The following is a 20,725-nucleotide window of genomic DNA, read 5'->3' as shown; positions in this document are numbered from 1 at the left end:
TGTATTGCTCTTATGACTTCCTGGGACTGTTTATATTTCTGCACTTCTGTATTCTTCTCGCTCCTTCGTCCCCCCCGTTCTTCTTTCTCGTGTGGGTAGGGCTTTTCTAGGGTTTCTTCCCACTTGCTCCTTCAAACCTTCTTTGCTAAGCCTTTGCTTTTTCTTCCTTCTTCAGCTTTTTCATCAATCCATGGCGCGTACAAAAACAACCGCCAATCCTCCACCCCCAGGGATCAACTATAGGGCTCACTACCCCTGGGCCTCTGATGAACTCTTAGCCGAGTGTTTGACCCTGACCACCGTCGAAGACATGGAGAACCATATGGGTGACCCACGTGCATACAACTTCAATGCCTTTTCCAGCAGACACGAATCCCACATCTCCGTTCGTCACTGCACCCCCGGGGAGCCGGTCTGCGTGGATGATAGGTCCAACGGTGGGAAGCCTTTCTTCTTCCTCTACCAAACGGTGTTCAAACGAACCGGTCTGCGCCTACCCTTCTCAAGCTTCAAGAGGGAGCTACTCACTGAAATCAACGTAGCCCCTGCCCAACTACACCCCAACAGCTGGGCATTCATCAGGGTGGAAGGGTAAGTTCTTCAGGTTGTGTTGCACAAAACACGACCCCACAACCCTAGATGGCTTCCCCCTGTATTGGGTGAAAGAGCCAAGGCTGATTAAGCCCAAGTCCTTAGACAAACTACCCTCTGCTGATAGAGAGGTATGTGTGGCTTTAGCTGGCATGGGAGTCGTCTTCAACACCGCGGAGCTCAGAGCTCGTGAGTTTGATGCAGACGCCCTTACTCAATATTTTGGTAGGAGAATCTACGCCCATACTTGTCTTCTTTATCTTTGCCTCTTAATGTGCTTTTCTCTTCTTGCTGTATGTGCTGTTTATCTGCTCCAAACTTCTGTGTGTAACTATGTGTATCTGATGCTTCATGCTTAACTGGTATTGGCTCTAACCTTTGTTCTTTTGTTTGTCTGGTGTAGCCTCAGTGATGGACTCGTTAAGGCGTATTGCACTGGCCAAGGCCTTGAAAGCTCACACCAAGGCGACTTCTGCGAAAGTTGGTGCTTCTGATACCCCCATGACTGAAAAAACCCCCTCAGAACCTCCACAAAGCCCAACTTCACCACATACCACCCAAACAACCAACTCACCCCACACCCTCCAAACGCCTAATTCACCTCCCCCAATCGTTGCAGTCCCACTGGCTGTGGCCAACACCTCTACCCCAGCCCCCCTTGATAAGGGCAAAGGCGTGCTCACCATCCCCTCTGATGACGAAGGTTCAGATGAGGGACATGCCTTCAAGAGGAGGAGGACCAACAGAGTCATCTCCTCACGATCTGCATCCCCCCAACGTGGAGGGTCCATAAGGGACAACCCCCTTAGCGCCACATCACCATCACAACAACCGGGCCAAGAGGAGGGGGTAGAATCCGCCCCACCACCAACGCAAACACCTGCTATACAAGCCCCTGCCCCAGAGATCTTAGAAATTCCCCCTCCAATCATACAACTAATGAGGGGCTTCACTGAGAGGTCGTCAGGAAGTTCTTCCGGCGAGGCAAAGAAAGAAGGCATGCCCTACTACATGGGGGCCTTCCTTGCTATTGCTCTCGAGTGGCGTGCACAAGCAAAATCCAAAGCCATCGAGATGCAAGCCCTTCAGGCTCTCAAGCGAGAGGTGGCCACCCTGAAGGAGGAGAAACTGAAGGTCAAACGCCTATGGGAGCACAAGGAAGGTGCTTACAAAACCTCTCTGATGGAGACCCAGAAGGCGGAGGAGGCGGCCAACCTGAGGCTGCACGAGGCTGGTAAAAAATATGCTGACCTTCTGGGCTCCATGGTTCCTCTGCAGGCGGAGGTTGCTGAACTGAAGGCGGCTTCTGTAAACTCCAAGGCCCTCGAGGTAAAACTGGGCGAGACTGAGGGGGAGCTAGCTGCGAAGGTCGAAGCTCTCAACCTTCTCCAAGCTGAAAATGTCAAGCTCCAAGATGATGTTAACAAGCTTCAAGTGGAGAAGGAATTTCTGGACAAACAGCTAGCCACCAAGAACTCCAAGATAGAAGAACTAAAGAAGTGCAACAAAGAGCTCATTGACGACATGGATAACACATTTGAGGAGGGGTTTAAAGAGGCTCTGGCTCAAGCAACATGTGAAAACCCAGAGATTAACACCTCAAATTGTTACCCTGGCAACCAAATCGTCGATGGGAAGGTGGTGCCCCTCGACCTTGGGGAATGAGCATGGGAATGAGAAGTTACTGTTATTTCTTCTTCTTTGTAAATTTGTATTTACAACATTTGAACTATCTATAACATTGATTCCCAATTTTATCTATTTAAATGTTATTCGAACATTATCTTTAAATTCTTGTTCGCTCTTAGCTTCTCCTGCACATTTATCTGCTTATGCTTTCTTTACTATATCAAAGGCGTAATTGGTACTTACCCTCGATGTATCTCTTCGTCGCTTTGCCTTTAATTCTTTAGGTAGCAAGTGACTTTCTCTCTTACTCTTCTTTTCTAAGTCGTGATGCATACCCTTCTCTTGATCTTTTCGCTCCATACTTCACTTGGCCTTCGTATCTGCGAGAGATCTACCTCATGAAGGTGTCGCCTGTCTCGTCATCACCCAAAGACATAGGAGGATTTAACTTCGTGCCCCATCATCACTCAAGGGTGAAGGAGAACTTCCCTTCGTGTACTGGTGTCCACACTCGAGGAGAGACCCGCTGAACGCGAGGTCGTATCGTCCTCAGCGTGTCTAAACACTTGTGACAAAGTCACGCTTTGGTGCCCACGCCCATGGAGAGGCCTATTACAGCAGCGCCGTATCGTCCACGGGGTGTCTAAACATCAAGGCAACTTAGCCTTTATCTCTGCGCGCTTGGTGCCCACGCGTGAGGAGAGGCCTGCCTGGGGTAGTGCCGTTTCGTCCTCAGGGTGTCTGAAAACACCAAGGCGATCAGTGTTCTTGGTGCCCACGCCCAGGGAGAGGCGCGTCGGAAACATCGTCGTATCGTCCCTGGTGTGTCTAAACACCAAGATGACCAGGGATTTTGGTGATTACGCCTAAGGAGAAGGTTTCCCGTAGGATGACGCTTCTCCTTAAGTGCGTGTATCTGCACCAAGTGACCTGGTTCTCCACTGCTCCGAATTTCTTATTGTCTGGTGCCCACGCTCGAAGGAAACGCCCCCCGCCACTTCCTTACAAGGTGTCTAAACATCAGACACCGGGGCTAGCTATTCTTACCTGAGGAGGGGGCGTCCCAAAGGAATCCCTTAACCCCTGCTCAGGGACTAGACACCCGGTTTTTAGCTTATACTGAGCGTACCTTGATCCCTGGGCATGAGCATGTGCTCTTGTTACTTGCTTTGATTTTGACGCTCGCTCCCTTATCTGGCGATGCCTTCACCTGGCGGTGCCTACGCCTGGCGACGCCTACGCCTGACGATGCCTACGCCTGGCGATGCCTACGCCTGGCGATGCCTACGCCTGGTGACGTCTACGCCTGGCGACGCCTACGCTTGGCGACGCCTTGAGCCTTTGTTTTTGTTTCTTAGTCTTTTCTTTACGTTGTGAGAAAAGGAAAGGCTGAGACAATGTTTTCTTGAACTTCTTTTTTACTTGGGTGACCTCATTAAAAAACCCCCGAGAGGGAAAAAGAGTGTCCCTTTTAAAACTGTGTACTTCATAATGTTCTTCAACTGAAATAAAATTTTAAATTGGTTGCATTCCAGCTGCATGGGATGGGGCCCCCTTCTAGAGTCTCTAACTTGTACGAACCATTTCCCTGGGCTTCGGTTACTCTGAAGGGGCCGGTCCATTTGGGAGACAACTTGTTCTCCAACTCATAAGGATGAGCCTTCCGCATGACCAAGTCAGCTACTTGGAACTGCCGTGGCTTTACCTTAGAGCTATATTGATGCTCCACTCTCCTCTTCACAGCTTCAGCCTTTATCCTCGCTTCCTCCCTGGTCTCGTCTAACAGGTTTAGATTCAGCTGTCTTTCTTCGTTGGATTCTTCTGCCACAAAGCTTAGGAAACGTGGAGAACTCTCGTGGATCTCTACTGGGATCATTGCATCTGACCCGTATACTAGGCTGAAAGGCGTCTCCATGGTGGAAGATTGAGGCGTGGTGTGGTAGGCCCACACAATCCTTGGCACTTTTTCTGCCCACGCCCCTTTAGCTTTCTCTAGTCTTCGCTTCAGCCCCCTCAGCAAAACTCTATTTGCTGATTCTACCTGCCCATTCGTCAGGGGGTGTTCGACTGATGTAAACACCTGCTTGATTCCTACCTCTGCACACAGCTTCCCCAACTGTTGGCTCGCAAACTAAGTGCCATTATCTGAGATGAGACGCCTTGGCACCCCGAAACGACACAGAATGTTCTTCCAAACAAAGTGTACCGCCCTGGTAGTCGGAAGTGATGACGTGGCATCAAGCTACAGTGTAGGCGTGTTGACAAGGCGCCAGATTTGCAGAAGGGAAGGAAGTCGGGGGGTTCGTGTAGTCGCCAGTTATTAAGTTGGCGTGTTCCGATCTCCAGCATACCAGGACCGGCGATCGCCCAGTTGAAGGTGAAGTCGCCAGATGTAAACTCAGGCGACCAAGTGATCGGAGATCGCCAGAGCAAGCACATCGCCAGAGATGAAGGTGGTGCAGATTATGAAGGCGGCCGGCGAGACCACAGGGAAGGTGTACGAGAGCACCCTAACTCGCCAATTCCAGTAGAGATCGCGCTCCCAAGTTAGCTATGCACTGGGCAGTACCATGCATAAGTAACTTAGCCAAAAAGAGAGTCAGAAGCAGCGCCCAAGTCAAGGAGGCTCCAGATGATGGCACGTGTACGACTGGATGCGAACCACGTGTCCAGGTCTGTAACTGCCAGGAGAGAGAAAGTGACCAGGTATATAAGAGTTCTCAACGAACTTCTGAGGTACGCACGTTCAGATTATACTCTTTACGCTTGCGAGTTCTTGAGCATACTGTGAGAGAGAACATTGCACGGTTCCTTGAGAGTTCTTGAGTGTTCTTGCTCTTAGTATTTGGTGGTTCGGTCACTGACTTGGGCGTTGGAGTGCGATCGGCCGCAGCGGCGCCGCTCTGTTCTTTTGCAGGTTCTTGAGGTGGATCGCGACGAAGCACGGAGGTAGAAGCGGTGCACACGTCGATCCAAGTTTGACGAGGCAAGTCCCAACGTTCTGGTCAACAGGCAGGATCATCAGGCGCCCACCGTGGGGCCGTGTAAAACCTGTTCCCATCCACAGCGTGAGTTCTTGGAGGTTTTCGTAGTTTTTTGCGTGGTTGTGTGCTGGTGCAACCATCGTTTCGCTGTTCGTTTGAGATTTGTTCGGTAATTTCGCGTTTTCCACCGTTCGTTTGGATTTTTGTTCGGTGAGGTGAGGTTTTCTGCTGTTTACGCGTGATTTGTTCGGTGGAGTTTGAGTTCTTTCGCTCGTTTGGTTATCCGTGGGAGAAGCGGTGGTTTCTGGTGGAGTTGCAGGTTTCTTTGGAGGTTCGCGGTGTTCTTGAGTTTTCTTGCGGAGTTTCGCGCAGTTTTTTCCGATTGATCGCTGAATCGATCGTAGCTGAAGTAAGTGTTGTTCGCTGCATTCTGTGATTCGCCAAGTTTCATGAGAAAAATGAGAAGCAATCGTTCAAGTCCGGTTGTGCCCGTCGCTGCTGAAGGCGCCGCCGCCATGACCATGGCGCAGATGGTAGAGATTATGCGCTCGTTGCAGGCAACTGTGGAAGCCTCGCGCATAGAACAGGCGAGAATGCACGAGGACCTGGCCGCCTCTCGGGCCAGGAATGATGAGCTTAGCAAGGTGACTGAGGAGCTGCGTCAAGCTCTTCAGGAGCAGCAAGGGCGTTCTATTGCTGAAGAGGTCGCGCCGTCGTCGCCACCTCGTGTTTTTCCTATGCCTTTCGATCAGGCGATTACTGACACGCCTATTCCTGCGAGTGTGGTTCCTGTTAAGGCTGTTTTCACCGGCGTGGAGGATCCTGAAGCTCATCTCACCACGTTTCATACGCAGATGATGCTGTCAGGGGGATCAGACGCCGTGTATTGCAAGATGTTCGTGAGCACGCTCCAGGGAACGGCGCTGGAATGGTTTGTGAGCCTGCCTAACGGTCACATAACCAGTTTTCAACAGTTCTCGAAGATTTTCGTCGAGCAGTACATCGTGAATAAGGCACCGCCCAGGGTGTCTTACGATTTGTTTGATATAAGGCAGTATCAGGGAGAGTCCCTCAGGGACTACCTCAATCGCTTTGGGGCGCAGATGGTCAGATCGCTGGCCAAAGATGAAGAAATGCTAGTCTATGCATTTAAGAAGGGCGTGCTGCCGGGACCATTCTGCGAGGCATTGATCAGGGCACACCCCGCCACGTTTGCTGAGGTTAGGCGACTTGCGGTGGCCCACATCGCCGACGAGAGCGAAGTCGCCGAGAAGAGAGGAAGCGTGGCCCCCACTAGGCCACGCGCCCAGACCAGGATCCAGCCACAGAGGGTGCTGGAGACAGCGGCGGCCAGAAGGGATCAGAGGACTCGCCATCCTTATGATCCAAGGAAGAACAAGGGCAGGGGCCAAGGACGCCAGCAACCAGCACGCCGGGAATACAATCGCCCGCCTAAGCACAAGTTTGTCATGGGATTGGCGGATATGATCGCCATTCCCAATATATCCGCTAGGTTGAAGGCGCCAGAAAAGGTGGGCGACAAGGTGCTAGGACCAAAGCCAGACGCCTGGTGTGAGTTTCACCAGGGCTTTGGCCATACAGTGGACTCGTGCTTAGCATTAGGATACCAGCTCGATGATCTGGTTAAGAGCGGGTTCCTAAATGACTATTTGCTGGACAGAAGGACGGGGGGCGCGTCGAGCTCCCAACCAGCAGGTGCTGAGGCTCAGCAGCACGAGATGCCTACGCACGGAGAAATCCACACCATTGCAGGGGGTTTCTCAGGAGGTGGATGCACCGCATCACAAAGGAAGAGGTACGCGAGGTCTGTGATGACGGTGGACATGTTTGAAGACCACTCGCCGGAAGTGGATATTACATTCACCAAGCAAGATCTCCGGGATGTTGTGCCTCATGACAACGATCCCATAGTAATTTCGCTGATAACAGCAGGAAGAAAGGTCCACAGGGTGCTGGTGGACCAAGGAAGCTCGGCAGACGTGATGTTTTGGCCGACTTTCACGCAGTTGGAGCTGCCCCTTGACCAGCTGAGGCCCTGTGGAGGGTGTTTGTATGGTTTCGCTGGTGACCAGGTGGAGGTCAGGGGGTACATAGAATTGAGGACAACGTTTACAGATGTGGCTGGTTCAAGAACGGAGAAAATCAAGTACCTTGTTGTAAACGCTCCTTCAGCATACAACATCCTGTTGGGAAGACCCACGCTCAACAGGATAGGTGCCATACCGTCGACCCGGCACATGAAGGTGAAGTTGCCGTCCATGGAGGGGGTGGTTATCACCATCAAATCCGATCAGAAGGAAGCGAAGAAGTGCTATGAGAATAGCCTGAAAAACAAGAGATCGGTGAGTTACGTAACAACCACCCCGCCTCCTGGTGTGAAGCCCAGATCGACGGTAACAGAAGAGACCGCCGGAAGGGACGTGGAGATGGTGGACGCCGAGCTGGGGGAGGGGAACGCTGGTCTGGAGGGGGAAGAGACAAGGAATCGCCCTGAGGAAGCGAGAGAACTGGGAATCGCCAGGGCGGTGATCGCCAGAGAAACCAGATCAAAACCCGTCGAGCAGTGGCTCGAGAGAGAAATCGGGGGAAAGATCTTCAAGCTGGGGAGATCCCTGGAGGTTGAGCTCCAGGACCAGATCGCCAAGGTGATTGAGCGGCATCTGGACGCGTTTGTATGGTCCGCTTCGGACATGCCCGGGATCGATCCCGACTTCTTGTGCCATCATCTGGCGATGGACAACTTGGTGAGACCAGTGCGACAAAGAAGAAGAAAGTTCAACGAGGAGAGGAGGCAGGCGATCAGGGACGAAACACAGAAACTCCTCGCTGCAGGCCACATCAGGGAAGTCCAGTACCCTGAATGGCTGGCAAATGTCGTGCTGGTGAAGAAGAGTAATGGGAAATGGCGCATGTGCGTCAATTTCACTGATCTGAACAAGGCTTGCCCAAAGGATTCATATCCTTTACCAAGCATAGACGCCCTGGTAGATAGTGCTGCAGGGTGTAAGTTGTTGAGCTTCCTGGACGCCTTCTCGGGGTATAATCAGATCAAGATGCATCCCATGGATGAAGAGAGAAGGCTGAACCTGGATCTACTGGATGAGGTCAGGGAAGAGGCGAGATTGAAGGCTGAAGCGGTGAAGAGAAGGATTGAACGAAGATATAACTCAAAGGAGATGCCAGACAGTTTAGAGAAGGCGACCTGGTGATGAGGAAAGCCCACCAGTACGAGATGGAGAATAAACTGTCGCCCAAGTGGACGGGGCCGTTCAGAATAACCGAGGCGCTCGGGAACGGCGCCTACCGCTTAGAGACATTGGAAGGAGGGGCGATTCCTCGCACTTGGAACGCTACGCACCTCAAGTTATATTACAGTTGAGAACTTTGTAAGTAAAGATAAACACGAAGTTACATTACAATGTCTCTGTTAAAACAGTTTGAAGGGGGCACTCTTTTTTCCCTAAGGAGGGTTTTTAATGAGGCCACCCAATAAAGAGAAGTTTTCAAAGTACAAGTTGTTTTAGATTGCGTGCCTGTTGTTTTCAGAAAGTTTTGAAGAAAGACCTTGTCACTTATATGTGACTTAAGGCAAGTTAAAGATATATTGCATGCTTTCTAAAAAGTTTTAAGTCCTCATCGTTTTTCGGCGATCGGAGGCATCAGTTAAAGTTTTAAGTCCTCATCGTTTTTCGGCGATCGGAGGCATCAGTTAAAGTTTTAAGTCCTCATCGTCTTTCGGCGATCGGAGGCACAAGTTAAAGTTTTAAGTCCTCATCGTCTTTCGGCGATCGGAGACGCCAGTTAAAAGACCTCAACGCCCTCGCGCGTTCTGAGGCAAGATAAAGACCTCCTCGCCGTCGAGCGAGCGCAGGCGAGGAAGAGTGAAAAGTCCTCAGTGTTTCTGGGGGCGAGAAGATGTAACCCCTGGGGCAATGTAGAGGCACCAGTGAAAAGTCCTCAGTGTTTCTGGGGGCGAGAAGATGTAACCCCTGGGGCAATGTAGAGGCACCAGTGAAAAGTCCTCAGTGTTTCTGGGGGCGAGAAGATGTAACCCCCGGGGCAATGTAGAGGCAAGTAAAAGACCTTCTCGCCTATGAGCGAGTTCAGGCGAGTTAAAAGACCTTCTCGCCTATGAGCGAGTTCAGGCGAGTTAAAGACCTTCTCGCCTATGAGCGAGTTCAGGCAAGATAAAATCCTTCTCGTCTCGAACGAGTTCAGGTATGGTGTTAAGGGTGGACGAAGTTTGGAAGGTGGCTAAGGTAGGTTCGAAGAGAGCGCCTAGCCACCCGGTCTTTTGTTCTGAAGTTCAGGAAGGTAGAGAAGGATCCGAAAGACGCCTCTACCCCAGATAAAAGTACAATGGCCAAGGCATGAAGCCAGAAAGAAGTTGATATCGCCAAGAGTCTTTGGCGACCAGGAAAAGTTCAAACAGTGGCGAGAAAGTTAAAGACCCGTTTTGATGAAGCAGATCGGGTGAAGCAATGTTTTAAGCCAGTAGTTGAGTTAAAGTTCGTTGCTTGAAGAGTAATTTTACGCTAAGGTTAATTGCCTTAAGATTACGAGTTGTTAAAGTGATTATTGTTTGAAGTTGAAGTGGCTCGAAGCAGTTAAGTGTATGATTGCGCTCATGAAATTACTAAGTCATTTCTCTGAGGTAGATCGCGCAAGGAAAGTCAAAACAGTTAAAGAAGTCATAAGAGGAAATACACAGACTTTGCCATTGAAATAAGTATCAGTTCAAAAACACATATACAGGAAAATATGAAGTTTTTTTACAGTTACATACAAAGAAAAAGCATAAAGGTGGTGGATGAGGGAAAATTGATCAGTCTTCAGCGGGAACCACTTTCCCATCCACCACCTCATTGTTAAGGGACACCATGCTGAGATCCAGATCAGGGAACAAGCAGGCGAACTGTTCCCGGGCAGCCTCGAATCCAGCAGCCAGAATTTGGGCAGAACTCAGATTAAGTTCTTCAATTTGTTTCTTGAGTTCTTCAGTTTGTTCCTTCAGCCCCTTGTTCTGCTGCTCCAGCTTTTCAGCTTGCTTCTTGAGTTGTTCAATGGTTTCTTGAGCCTGGAGAAGGTCTTCAGCAACCTTCTTGGATTCTGCTTGCACGTGGCCCAATTCAGCAGCGATCTTCCCCTTCTCTTTGTTGGCTTCGGCAAGCTCAGCCATGGCGTCGTCCCTCGCCTTTTCCACCTTTCCCAGGAAGATCTCCCGATCAGCTGACCTCTGCTCCAGTTTCTTCACCTTGGCGGCGTCAGTCTTTATTAAGGCCTCTAGGTCAGCCACCTTAACGCGATAAGGTACAATCTTGCTTTCCAGCTCAATCTTCTCTTGAGCCAGAAGCTGCACCTTGTGGCGTAGATCGGTGGCCTCCTTGCGCGCCAACCGGAGCTCGGTGCTCATCGCATCTTCTACTCGGGAGTGTTCAATCTCCGCGAGTGTCAGATTGAAGGACAACTTCTCCACCTCAACCCTCATAGTGCTATTTTCAGTTTGAAGGTTGAAGAGGTCATCCTGGAGCTTCCTGGTGGAGCTCTCCACAGCTCTAGTTATAATGGTGGGGATGTCCTCTGCCATCATCTTCAGTTTGGCCGAGAAAGGCTCCCACACCCTTGTGACCTCGAGAGAGAGGCTTGCTGGTGGAGGCACCGGGTGGGCCTGTTGTTGGCTCTCGCCGCCACCTTCTTTAGTTGGTTGTTCAGCAGGTGCTTCTTGGCGCGGTGGCGACGTCGGGGATTCAGTAATCAGAATTGGAGAGTTATGGGCAACTTCATCCCCGATTGGAGCAACGTCTGCGACTGAGGCATTTGAAGGGAGACCCCCTCCAGCTGTTGCACAAGGCGTGGAGGCGCTCGGGGGGTCCTCCATGAAATTTGGCTCGGGGGCTTCAACCGCAGGTGGCACAGTTGCCAGTGGGATTGCTTGGACTGGTGAGGCAGGAGCTGGCGGAGGAGGCAGTGTTGGAGGTGGAGCAGGCGTGGATGGCGGTGTTGATGTTGGAAGAGGGGGTGGAGCAGGTGGTGAAGAAGGTGCCACCCTCTTCCTCTTCGTAACCAGGCCATCTTCAGTGACCTCGTCGTCTTCCTCCTCCTCCTCGTGGACTACTTGGGGAGCTTTCCTCTTGGGTTTTCTGAGGACAAGCTTCTTGCGTTGAGTGGCGGGTTGGACATCGGGAGGCGAGGGACCCTTGGGTGGCGATCGGCCCTGTGCGGCGGCGATCTCCACCACCGAGTTTGGCACGGTTTGTGAACCCGTTGCCAACCCGTGGGTTCGGGCGAGCGCCCTCAATTCAGCGAGCTTGCCCTGGCCCAACATATTATCTGCATGGAGCAAAAATGCATGGGTTAGTTCAGAGAGAAAATAAATGCATAAGGCAATATGCAGCGAAGTAGATAAAGGGTGCAGAAAAATAAAACCAAAAGTCTTGCGCACAACGCACAAGACGCCCAGAAATAGTTAACAGAAGTAGTATTAGAACAAGAACTTAAATGTTCTAACCTATTCGAACTTCGAGTTGGTCCTCGAAGAACTCGAAGCAGATGAGTGTGGTGGTGAGGAAGGTGATGTTGGCGTCCGCCACACTCTTCCAGAAGAAACAGAGATCTCTGTCCAAAGCGCCCATGCTATCAGGACTCCTGGGTCTCCTGAAGCTGCTTTTTGACTCTTTGTTCCCCTTGTTTACCCAGTACAAGGGGAAACCGTCGAGCAAGGAAGCATCCTTGTCGTTGGGGCGTATCTGGACAAATTTGCCCTTCCAGTCTTTATAGGATTGCTGGAAGATGGAGAGGATTGACCTCCCAGCAATCCCATTCAAGCTTACCCACAGGCGGTCTCCTGGGTGCTTGGCTTCAAAGAGAAACAAGAAGACATCCACAGATGCTGGCAACCCCAGGTGGTCGCACATGACTTGGAATGCCCGCACAAACGCCCAACTGTTGGGATGAAGCTGGGCGGCGGCGATGTTGAGCTCGGTGAGAAGCTCCCTCTCAAAGCGAGTGAAGGGAAACCTGAGTTTCACCTTCTTGAACAAAGTTGTGTAGACGAAACAGAAGGGTCAATCATTGTTTGCCTTGTCGTCAGCGCAAACTGGCAGGTCGGAGGGGCAAGGTAGCACCGTCATTTTCTCGTCGTGCTCCTTGTGGAATGATTGGTAAGGCTCATCCCCCTTCGTCAATCGCAAAACTGCCCCAACAGTATTCACAGAAGATGTTTCCCTCAACAGGGTCGAGTTGGCCCAGGGATAGAGTTTTTTGAAGTCTGGTGGGGGGACGGAGGCTCCTCCGGTGACAGGCGGAGTCGCCTGGGCCAGGTTGGGGCGGGAAGGTGCAGGCCTCTCAGCCTGAGAAGACGAAGCGCCGCGTGCTCGCGGTGGGTCGTGTGCTTGTAAGGAGAGGTTTCGTGATGAAGGAGGAGGATTTGGGGTGATCTTTGAGCGAGTCATTGTTGAAGCTGCAAAGGAAGAAGAAAAGGAAAAATGATCAGGGTTCGCAGAGGCTGACTCGATCATGGGAGAAGGGTGAAAAACGAACGAACGTAGGTTCGTTGCAACGATTGACGAAGCCCTAAGTTACGAGAAAGGAGAAATGGAAAAAACAACCCACAACGTATGCACCAGACAGTTACAGGATGATGCGAATCGGTTAAAATGCAGGAAAAACCAGCAGAAGAAGGAAAGGAAGTACCTTTTTATGATCAGGAAGGCGATGGAGAATGTTGGTGATTCAGGAAGTTGAAGAACGTTGAGAGCTTTTTTGCAGAGGAAAGTTGGAGCGTTTGAGAATACGAAGAAAAGTGATTTTACAGTGGAGCGAAAATGGGTTTAAGGGTTTTTCGAAATGGGTTCGGGAAGCGCAAACGTTAACTGAAGGTAACCGTTGATGAAGCCACGTGTCGAGCGATGGGTGAGGGGTTTGGTGGAGCGTCAGAGAAGCAGAAAGTACAACCGCTTGAAATTCTGCGTCAGTGCCACGTAGATCGGTGTTGACGTGACTCTTTCAGTCTTTTCGATGGACAAGTCTTCGCTTAAGACTGGGGGCCTTGTGTACCGCCCTGGTAGTCGGAAGTGATGACGTGGCATCAAGCTACAGTGTAGGCGTGTTGACAAGGCGCCAGATTTGCAGAAGGGAAGGAAGTCGGGGGGTTCGTGTAGTCGCCAGTTATTAAGTTGGCGTGTTCCGATCTCCAGCATACCAGGACCGGCGATCGCCCAGTTGAAGGTGAAGTCGCCAGATGTAAACTCAGGCGACCAAGTGATCGGAGATCGCCAGAGCAAGCACATCGCCAGAGATGAAGGTGGTGCAGATTATGAAGGCGGCCGGCGAGACCACAGGGAAGGTGTACGAGAGCACCCTAACTCGCCAATTCCAGTAGAGATCGCGCTCCCAAGTTAGCTATGCACTGGGCAGTACCATGCATAAGTAACTTAGCCAAAAAGAGAGTCAGAAGCAGCGCCCAAGTCAAGGAGGCTCCAGATGATGGCACGTGTACGACTGGGTGCGAACCACGTGTCCAGGTCTGTAACTGCCAGGAGAGAGAAAGTGACCAGGTATATAAGAGTTCTCAACGAACTTCTGAGGTAGGCACGTTCAGATTATACTCTTTACGCTTGCGAGTTCTTGAGCATACTGTGAGAGAGAACATTGCACGGTTCCTTGAGAGTTCTTGAGTGTTCTTGCTCTTAGTATTTGGTGGTTCGGTCACTGACTTGGGCGTTGGAGTGTGATCGGCCGCAGCGGTGCCGCTCTGTTCTTTTGCAGGTTCTTGAGGTGGATCGCGACGAAGGACGGAGTTAGAAGCGGTGCACACGTCGATCCAAGTTTGACGAGGCAAGTCCCAACGTTCTGGTCAACAGGCAGGATCACAAAGTGTTGTACCTTATGCGCAGTGATCTGTGCCATTGGTTCTGCCTCTATCCAATTCGTGAAGTACTCGATGACTATCAAATACTTCATCTACCTTATTGCGAGAGGGAAATGCCCCAGAATGTCAATCCCCCACGTGTGCAAAAGGCCACGGGCTGTAAATCGACCTCAGCTCTTCGGGAGGCGCCTTGTGCCAATCAGCATGCATCTGACACTGCTTGCACCACTGGGCATATCTCACACAGTCTTCTCTCACCGATGGCCAACTTGGAAACTAGTGATCTTCCCCCCACGTGGCTTCCGCAAATCCCCTCGTGAAGCTCTGACATGATCCTCGCACACTCGTCGCCACTCACGCATGTCAGAATTGGGTGTGTGAACCCGTGCCTAAACAACACTCCATCCACGAGAGTATACCTTGCAGAGTTCTTCTTTATCCTCTTTCCCTCCCCAGGCTATGCTGGGAGAATTCCATCTGCAATGTATCGCCTGTACGGCGTCATCCACGTGTCGCCTTCCTCCAAGGCACATACTTGCACACACTTCTCTCCTTCGGGCGAGGCCGCATAGGTGCTGATGCGGGGTGTCCTCGTCGTATCTTGAATCAAAGAGCGATGGCTCCTTGGTTTTCCTCTTGCCCCACTGATGTGAAGAACATCCACCCTATTGTCTGCCATGAACTTTCGCGGCGTTTTGAGCGTCTCCTGGATGACTGTTCTGCCTTCCCCCATTGCTTGAGCTGGTCAGCTTGGCGAGCAGGTCAGCTCTGGCATTTTGCTCCCTTGGGACATGCACCTGCTCAAAAGCGGCGAAGGCTCCCTTCAACACCTCGACGTACCTCAGGTACGCAGCCATCTGAGGATCCTTTGCTTGGTACTCCCCTGTTACTTGCCCTGTGACCAACTGGGAATCACTCTTTTCCAAGAGGCTCTGAGTGCCCATTTTCTTGGCCAAGAGCATTCCAGCAATCAGCGCCTCGTACTCAGCTTGGTTATTGCTTGCCTTGAAGGTGAAACGTAAGGGTTGCTCGATCAACACCTCGTTAGGTCCCTCCAAAACTATTCCCGTGCCACTCCCCTGTTGATTGGAGGACCCATCCACTGAGAGCATCCACTGTGATCCTAACTCCACCTCTTGAGGGCCTCCTCCTGGTGAGAGCTCTATGAAGAAATCTGCGTAGACTTGCCCTTTGATGGATCCTCTGGGTTCGTACTGGATATCAAACTCTGACAGCTCCACCGCCCAGCGAACAATCCTTCCAGCTACATCTAGCTTCTGAAGTACTTTCTGAATGAGGAGGTTCGTCATCACCACCATTGTGAAGCTGTGAAAATAGTGGCGGAGCCTCCTGGCCGAGAACACTACTGCCAATGCCGTCTTCTCCAACGACTGGTATCTCGACTCTGGGCCTTGCAAAGCCTTGCTTACAAAGTAGATGGGCCTCTGCACTTGATCCTGCTCCTGGACCAGCACAACACTGATAGCCCACTCAGTCACAGCGAAGTACAAACGAAGGGGGACGCCTGCCCGTGGCTTGCAATGCACAGGCGGCGTCGCCAAGTACTCCTTTAACTTGAGGAATGCTGCTTCGCACTCATCTGTCCACGCAAAACGGCTATTCCTCTTGAGGCATTGAAAGTAGGGGTGGCCCTTCTCACCTCCAAAAGATACGAACCTTGACAAAGCTGCCATCCGCCCAGTCAGCTGCTGCACTTCTTTCACTGAAGTTGGGCTCCTTATGGCAATGATGGCTGCACATTTATCAGGGTTCGCCTCTATTCCCCTTTCTGTGAGCATAAAGCCTAAGAACTTACCCGCCTCAACCCCGAAGACGCACTTCTCAGGGTTCAGCTTGAGGCAGTACTTTGATATGGTGGCAAACAGCTCTTCCAGATCCGCTGTGTGCCGCCCCCTCTCCTGCGAGGTCACCACCATGTCGTCTATGTAGGCTTGCACGTTCCTACCTAGCATGGGTGCAAGGACCTTGTCCATTAGTCTTTGGTAGGTGGCACCTACGTTCTTCAGCCCAAACGGCATCACCTTGTAACAGTAACTTCATGTTTCCGTCATGAACGCCGTTTTGCTCTCGTCCTTTGGATGCATTTTTATCTGATTGTACCCCGAGAACGTGTCTAAGAAGCACAACATCTTGCACCCTGAGGCGCTATCCACCAATGTGTCGATGCTAGGTAAGGGGTACGAATCTTTAGGGCACGCCTTGTTTATGTCCGTGAAGTCGACGAACATTCTCCACTTTCCATTCGCCTTCTTCACCAAGACGATGTTGGCCAGCCACTCAGGGTATTGTATCTCCCTGATGTGCCCAACACTTAGCAATTTCTGCGTTTCTTCCTTTACGACAAGGCGTCTCTCTTCGTTGAATTTCCTCCTCCTCTGTCGTACAGGGCAAACCTTGGCGTCCATGGTGAGGTGGTGGCACAAAAAATCTGGGTCGGTTCCTGGCATGTCCGAGGCGGTCCATGCGAATGCATCTAAGTGGCGCGAGATCACTGCTGCCACTTCGTCTTGTTCTTCCTGGCTCAACAAACGCTCCAGCTAGAATGTCTTGCCACCAATCTGTCTCTCCACCACGTTGTCTACTGGTTGGGATCGCCTATCCCGCACGCTCTCTGCACGAGAATTGTTTATGCGATCTTCTCCTATAGGCGTCGCCTCATCGAATTTTCCTGTGGGCGAGGCCCCTCCGGATACCTCTTCCATGGGCGAGGCCTCCCCATGTGTTTTTTCTAGGCGCACATCTCCACTTGGCGTCGCCTCCGCGGGTGAGGCCTCGACAGGCGTCTCCACCACAAAAGTCGCCTATTCTAGGGACTCCACCTCCATCGGCGTAGCTGAGACGGGCGATCATTTAAGAACCATGAACACGCCTCTCTTTGTTTTTAAGCTATTTTATAGCATCTCCGAGCGTCCTCTTGATCAGATTTGATCACAATGCCCCTGCCACTAAGATCTGGCAACTTCATCTTCATGTGGCGCGTGGACGCCACCGCCCTTAGTCTATTCATCGCTGGCCTTCCCAACAAGATGTTGTAAGTTGAATTAGCATTCACGACTAGGTACCGGATGCTCTCGGTACGCGACGCCGTTCCATCAGTAAACGTCGTCCTCAGCTCCAGGTAGCCACGCACCTCAACTTGGTCCCCTGTGAACCCATACAAGCATCCAGTGTAGAGCCTCAGCAAGTCAGGGGACAACTGCAACTTATTGAACGTCGACCAAAACATGACATCTACAGAACTGCCCTGGTCGACGAGAACCCTATGCACCTTTCTCCCAGCTGTGACAACCGAAATGACCACGAGGTCATTGTCATGTGGGACAATATCTCGTAGGTCAACCCTTGTGAACACAAGGTCTGATTCCCACTGATCATCCGAACCCTCCTCAGCAACTGAGTTCACTGCCCTCACATACCTTTTGCGCTGAGATGCTGTTGGTCCTCCTCCAGAAAAGCCACCAAAGATGGTGTGCACTTCTCCATGGATTGGCATTTCATGCACTTGATCTTTCTCTGGCGCTGTTAGGGCTGTGGTCATGGCAGGACCAACAAGATAATCCTTCAGAAATCCATTCTTTACGAGCTCATCCAACTGATGGCCCAGCGTCAAGTAGTTGTTGATATGGTGCCCAAACGCCTCGTGGAACTCGCACCATGAGTCTTTACGAGGTCCTAACACCTTGTCAGACTTCACTGGTGGCCTCAACCTGTCAGTTATGTTGGGCACAACAATAAGATCCTTCAGCTCCATCACGAAATTGTGCCTTAATGGCCTATTTCCTTTCCTCACCTGCATGTCCCACTCTACTGTCCCCCTTGCCTAAGGCCTCCTCGCCTTGTATGGGCGCTTCCTGTCTTGGTTCTTCCTTTCCGTCGTGGCCTCGTTGACCCTGGCGGGTTGTGCGCGCGACTGCGCTCTTGGGCGTGCGGGTGCGACACTTGTGTGCTTCTCGCACACCTCGCCTTCGAAGGTGATGTGTTCCACCACGCGACGCCTTATATCAACAAAGGTCTTGGTGCAGCTTCGTATCATCGATTCATAGAAGGGTCCAGGGCACATTCCTTTCCTGAATGTGTAGACGATCATAGGCTCCTCTGTGGTGCCAACCTTCACCACCTGCGCTCCAAAGCGATTGATGTATTCCTTGAGGGTCTCACCCTGATACTGCTTTACATCGAACAAGTCGTACGAGACCGGTGGTGGAGCCCTGTTTGCTAGATACTGCTCCCTGAACAGCTGAGGGAGCTGTGCAAAGGAGGTGATATGGCCATTCGGAAGGCTAATAAACCAGTCCATGGCCATCCTAGTCAAAGTGCTCATGAAGAGCTTGCATCTTACAGCGTCGGAGTCGCCTACCAGCATCATTTGCGTGTGGAACGCAGTGAGATGTGCTTCGGGGTCTTCCATCCCTGTGAAGGTTACCTTGGGCCCCACAAATGTGTTGGGGATCACCGTCTCCAGTATCGGCTGCGAGAACGGTGTAGAGAACTCCCTTGGGGGAGTGGAACCCTTGGGCTCATCCCCGTCGCGTAGCCCTGAGTTGTTGCGCCACCGGCGGCGCAACTCCTCATTCATGAGACAGAGCTCCTCATTTCTCGCCTGAGACGCCGCGAGATCCTCCTGCATGCGCTCTTGCTCAACCTTCGACGTTGTCATTGCCTCCTGCAGTCCCTGCACCATATCCATTACCTGCTGCATGGTCAGGTCTTCGCACTCAGCGCGCGTTGAACCTTGCCTCGTGGACCTCATCTTAGCGGTTTTCAGGAGCTTTTTCTAGCGGTCGTGCAACTCCAAGGGATGAAGAAAGTGTGCGGAACTCGAACTCAAACGAACACGATCAGACAGCGAACTGAACCGAAGGCAATCGGCGAAACTGCACCAATTTCCCAACGAACGGGGGATCTTGGTAAAATCTCGAAAGAACTGAATCGGAAACTGCAACTGGATAACTGAACACTTGCGGTGGGATTGGTGTTTTAGAACGAGCCCCACGGTGGGTGCCAAATGTTCTCACCGGTTGACTGGGAACGTCTTCGTGCGTAGCTAAGACTCGCGTATCAAGGACTCCTTCGTCTTTGTTCCAAATTCCCACCCTTAGCCGCCGTGAGTACCTGAAACAGAGAGAACAAAGGGGCGCCCTCGTGGCCGTTTGCACTTCGACGATCAAGTCAGCAAGCGAGAAACATCAAAAGACACACCTCCGTTTCGGAACACCGTGAATGGATGCTCTGAAGGTGGTAAAATAACTGAGTAACTAATTTCCCTCCAATTGCTTGTGCGTACAGTGGGTCAGCGAGCAAGCAACTAGAGAGTGTGTGTAAACTGATTCTCCCCCTGTCTCAAACGTCTAAAGCCCCCTTTTAAACGTCTAAAGCATTTAAAGCGTCTTAAAGCGTATTTAAAGCGTTTAAAAACGTTCAACGTGTTTAAAACGTTCAAAGCATTTAAAGCGTTTAAAGTGCTTTTAAAGCGTTCAAAACGTAAACGGAATAAAAACGTACCTTAGCAAACTTTCAGGGAAACTTATACACTTTGATGTTTCAGTACTTACTGCCATGTGTTCTTCTCACTTGATCGCTATTCTACGTGGAGAGCCTTATAGTGCTGTAACCCAACTTAGGGATATTCCATCGTGTAAGTCTTCCTTCCTCGAAGTGCATCTAGCGCAAGGGGTGAATTTCTGGGTGCCAACTCATGCGCCCCAGCCTCTAGTCACTCGCCCTGGGAGTGTATGATGTGAATGCAATAACAAGAATACATGATTCTTTGACATTCTTAGGAGCAACTTGAGTTGGTCATGAAATGGCACTTTACTTAGAATTGGATCAATGTTCTAATTCAAGAACTCACCAAGACTTTGCACCAAACCAAAGCTCATATGGAAGTCCATATATTGTCAAATGGAATCAAACAACAAGAATTGAAGAACAACAAATGGAAACCGAACAGAAATTGAAAAGAATGCTACTGCATCGAACAGAATTGGAAACTAAGTTAGAAAACACAAATTTAATCGGTGAAAATGAAAGGAAACACTAAGCATTAAGCAACTACCGAATGAAATTGACAAGGAATGAAAGAAAGAACACTTATGGAGTGAAGCTTGCTGGATTTGAGACTTGGAAAAAGCAGTCACACCACTTGGAGCCTTGTTCTAAGATAAGTGAAGGAATGCCGCCACTTGAAGCTCACCATTGGCACACAAGATAAGGCAAAGGCAGAAGAAGACAACAAAACTCACAATTTCTCTCTAAATTTGAGTATAGTCTCTTTACTTCTAATTTCCAAAATCTGATTTGTACAAGGGCAACACCTTTATTTATAGCCTATAAGGTGCTGAAACGCAAAGCCAAATGTGCCTCAAATGACACTCAAATTCGGCGCCAACTAGTGCATGAAAGAAGTGTGACTTTCCTTCCTAGTTTGGCACTTCCTAACTCCTATCTACACTCCCCCTAGCATCCCTTACTACTTACACACCTATTTATTACATCTGCACCCCTACTCTATAAAAGAAATAAGAAGAGCCATCTTTTGATACTCTTGTCCCAAAGCTCTTGCCATGCTCTTAGTGATTCATTGGGCTTGGGCCCCTTGTTGGGCTTGGGC

The 20,725-nt window shown here is 50.8% G+C and overlaps 2 protein-coding genes across 2 annotated transcripts; both read right to left on the bottom strand.

Annotated features, from left to right (window-relative positions):
* Nucleotides 1–3,718: 3,718 nt before the first annotated feature.
* Nucleotides 3,719–4,135, bottom strand: LOC137816964 (uncharacterized). Its single transcript, XM_068620155.1, has one exon. The coding sequence runs from the start codon at nt 4,133–4,135 to the stop codon at nt 3,719–3,721; it is 417 nt and encodes a 138-aa protein (XP_068476256.1).
* Nucleotides 4,136–16,996: 12,861 nt separating this feature from the next.
* LOC137816963 (uncharacterized) lies at nt 16,997–17,911 on the bottom strand. The gene has a single exon (XM_068620154.1). The coding sequence runs from the start codon at nt 17,909–17,911 to the stop codon at nt 16,997–16,999; it is 915 nt and encodes a 304-aa protein (XP_068476255.1).
* Nucleotides 17,912–20,725: the final 2,814 nt, after the last annotated feature.

Source organism: Phaseolus vulgaris, unplaced genomic scaffold (genome assembly GCF_000499845.2).
Source record: "Phaseolus vulgaris cultivar G19833 unplaced genomic scaffold, P. vulgaris v2.0 scaffold_14, whole genome shotgun sequence".
NCBI classification, from domain to species: domain Eukaryota; kingdom Viridiplantae; phylum Streptophyta; class Magnoliopsida; order Fabales; family Fabaceae; genus Phaseolus; species Phaseolus vulgaris.
The sequence above is the reverse complement of the archived record's forward strand: the minus strand, read 5'-3'. Positions and strand labels throughout refer to the sequence as shown.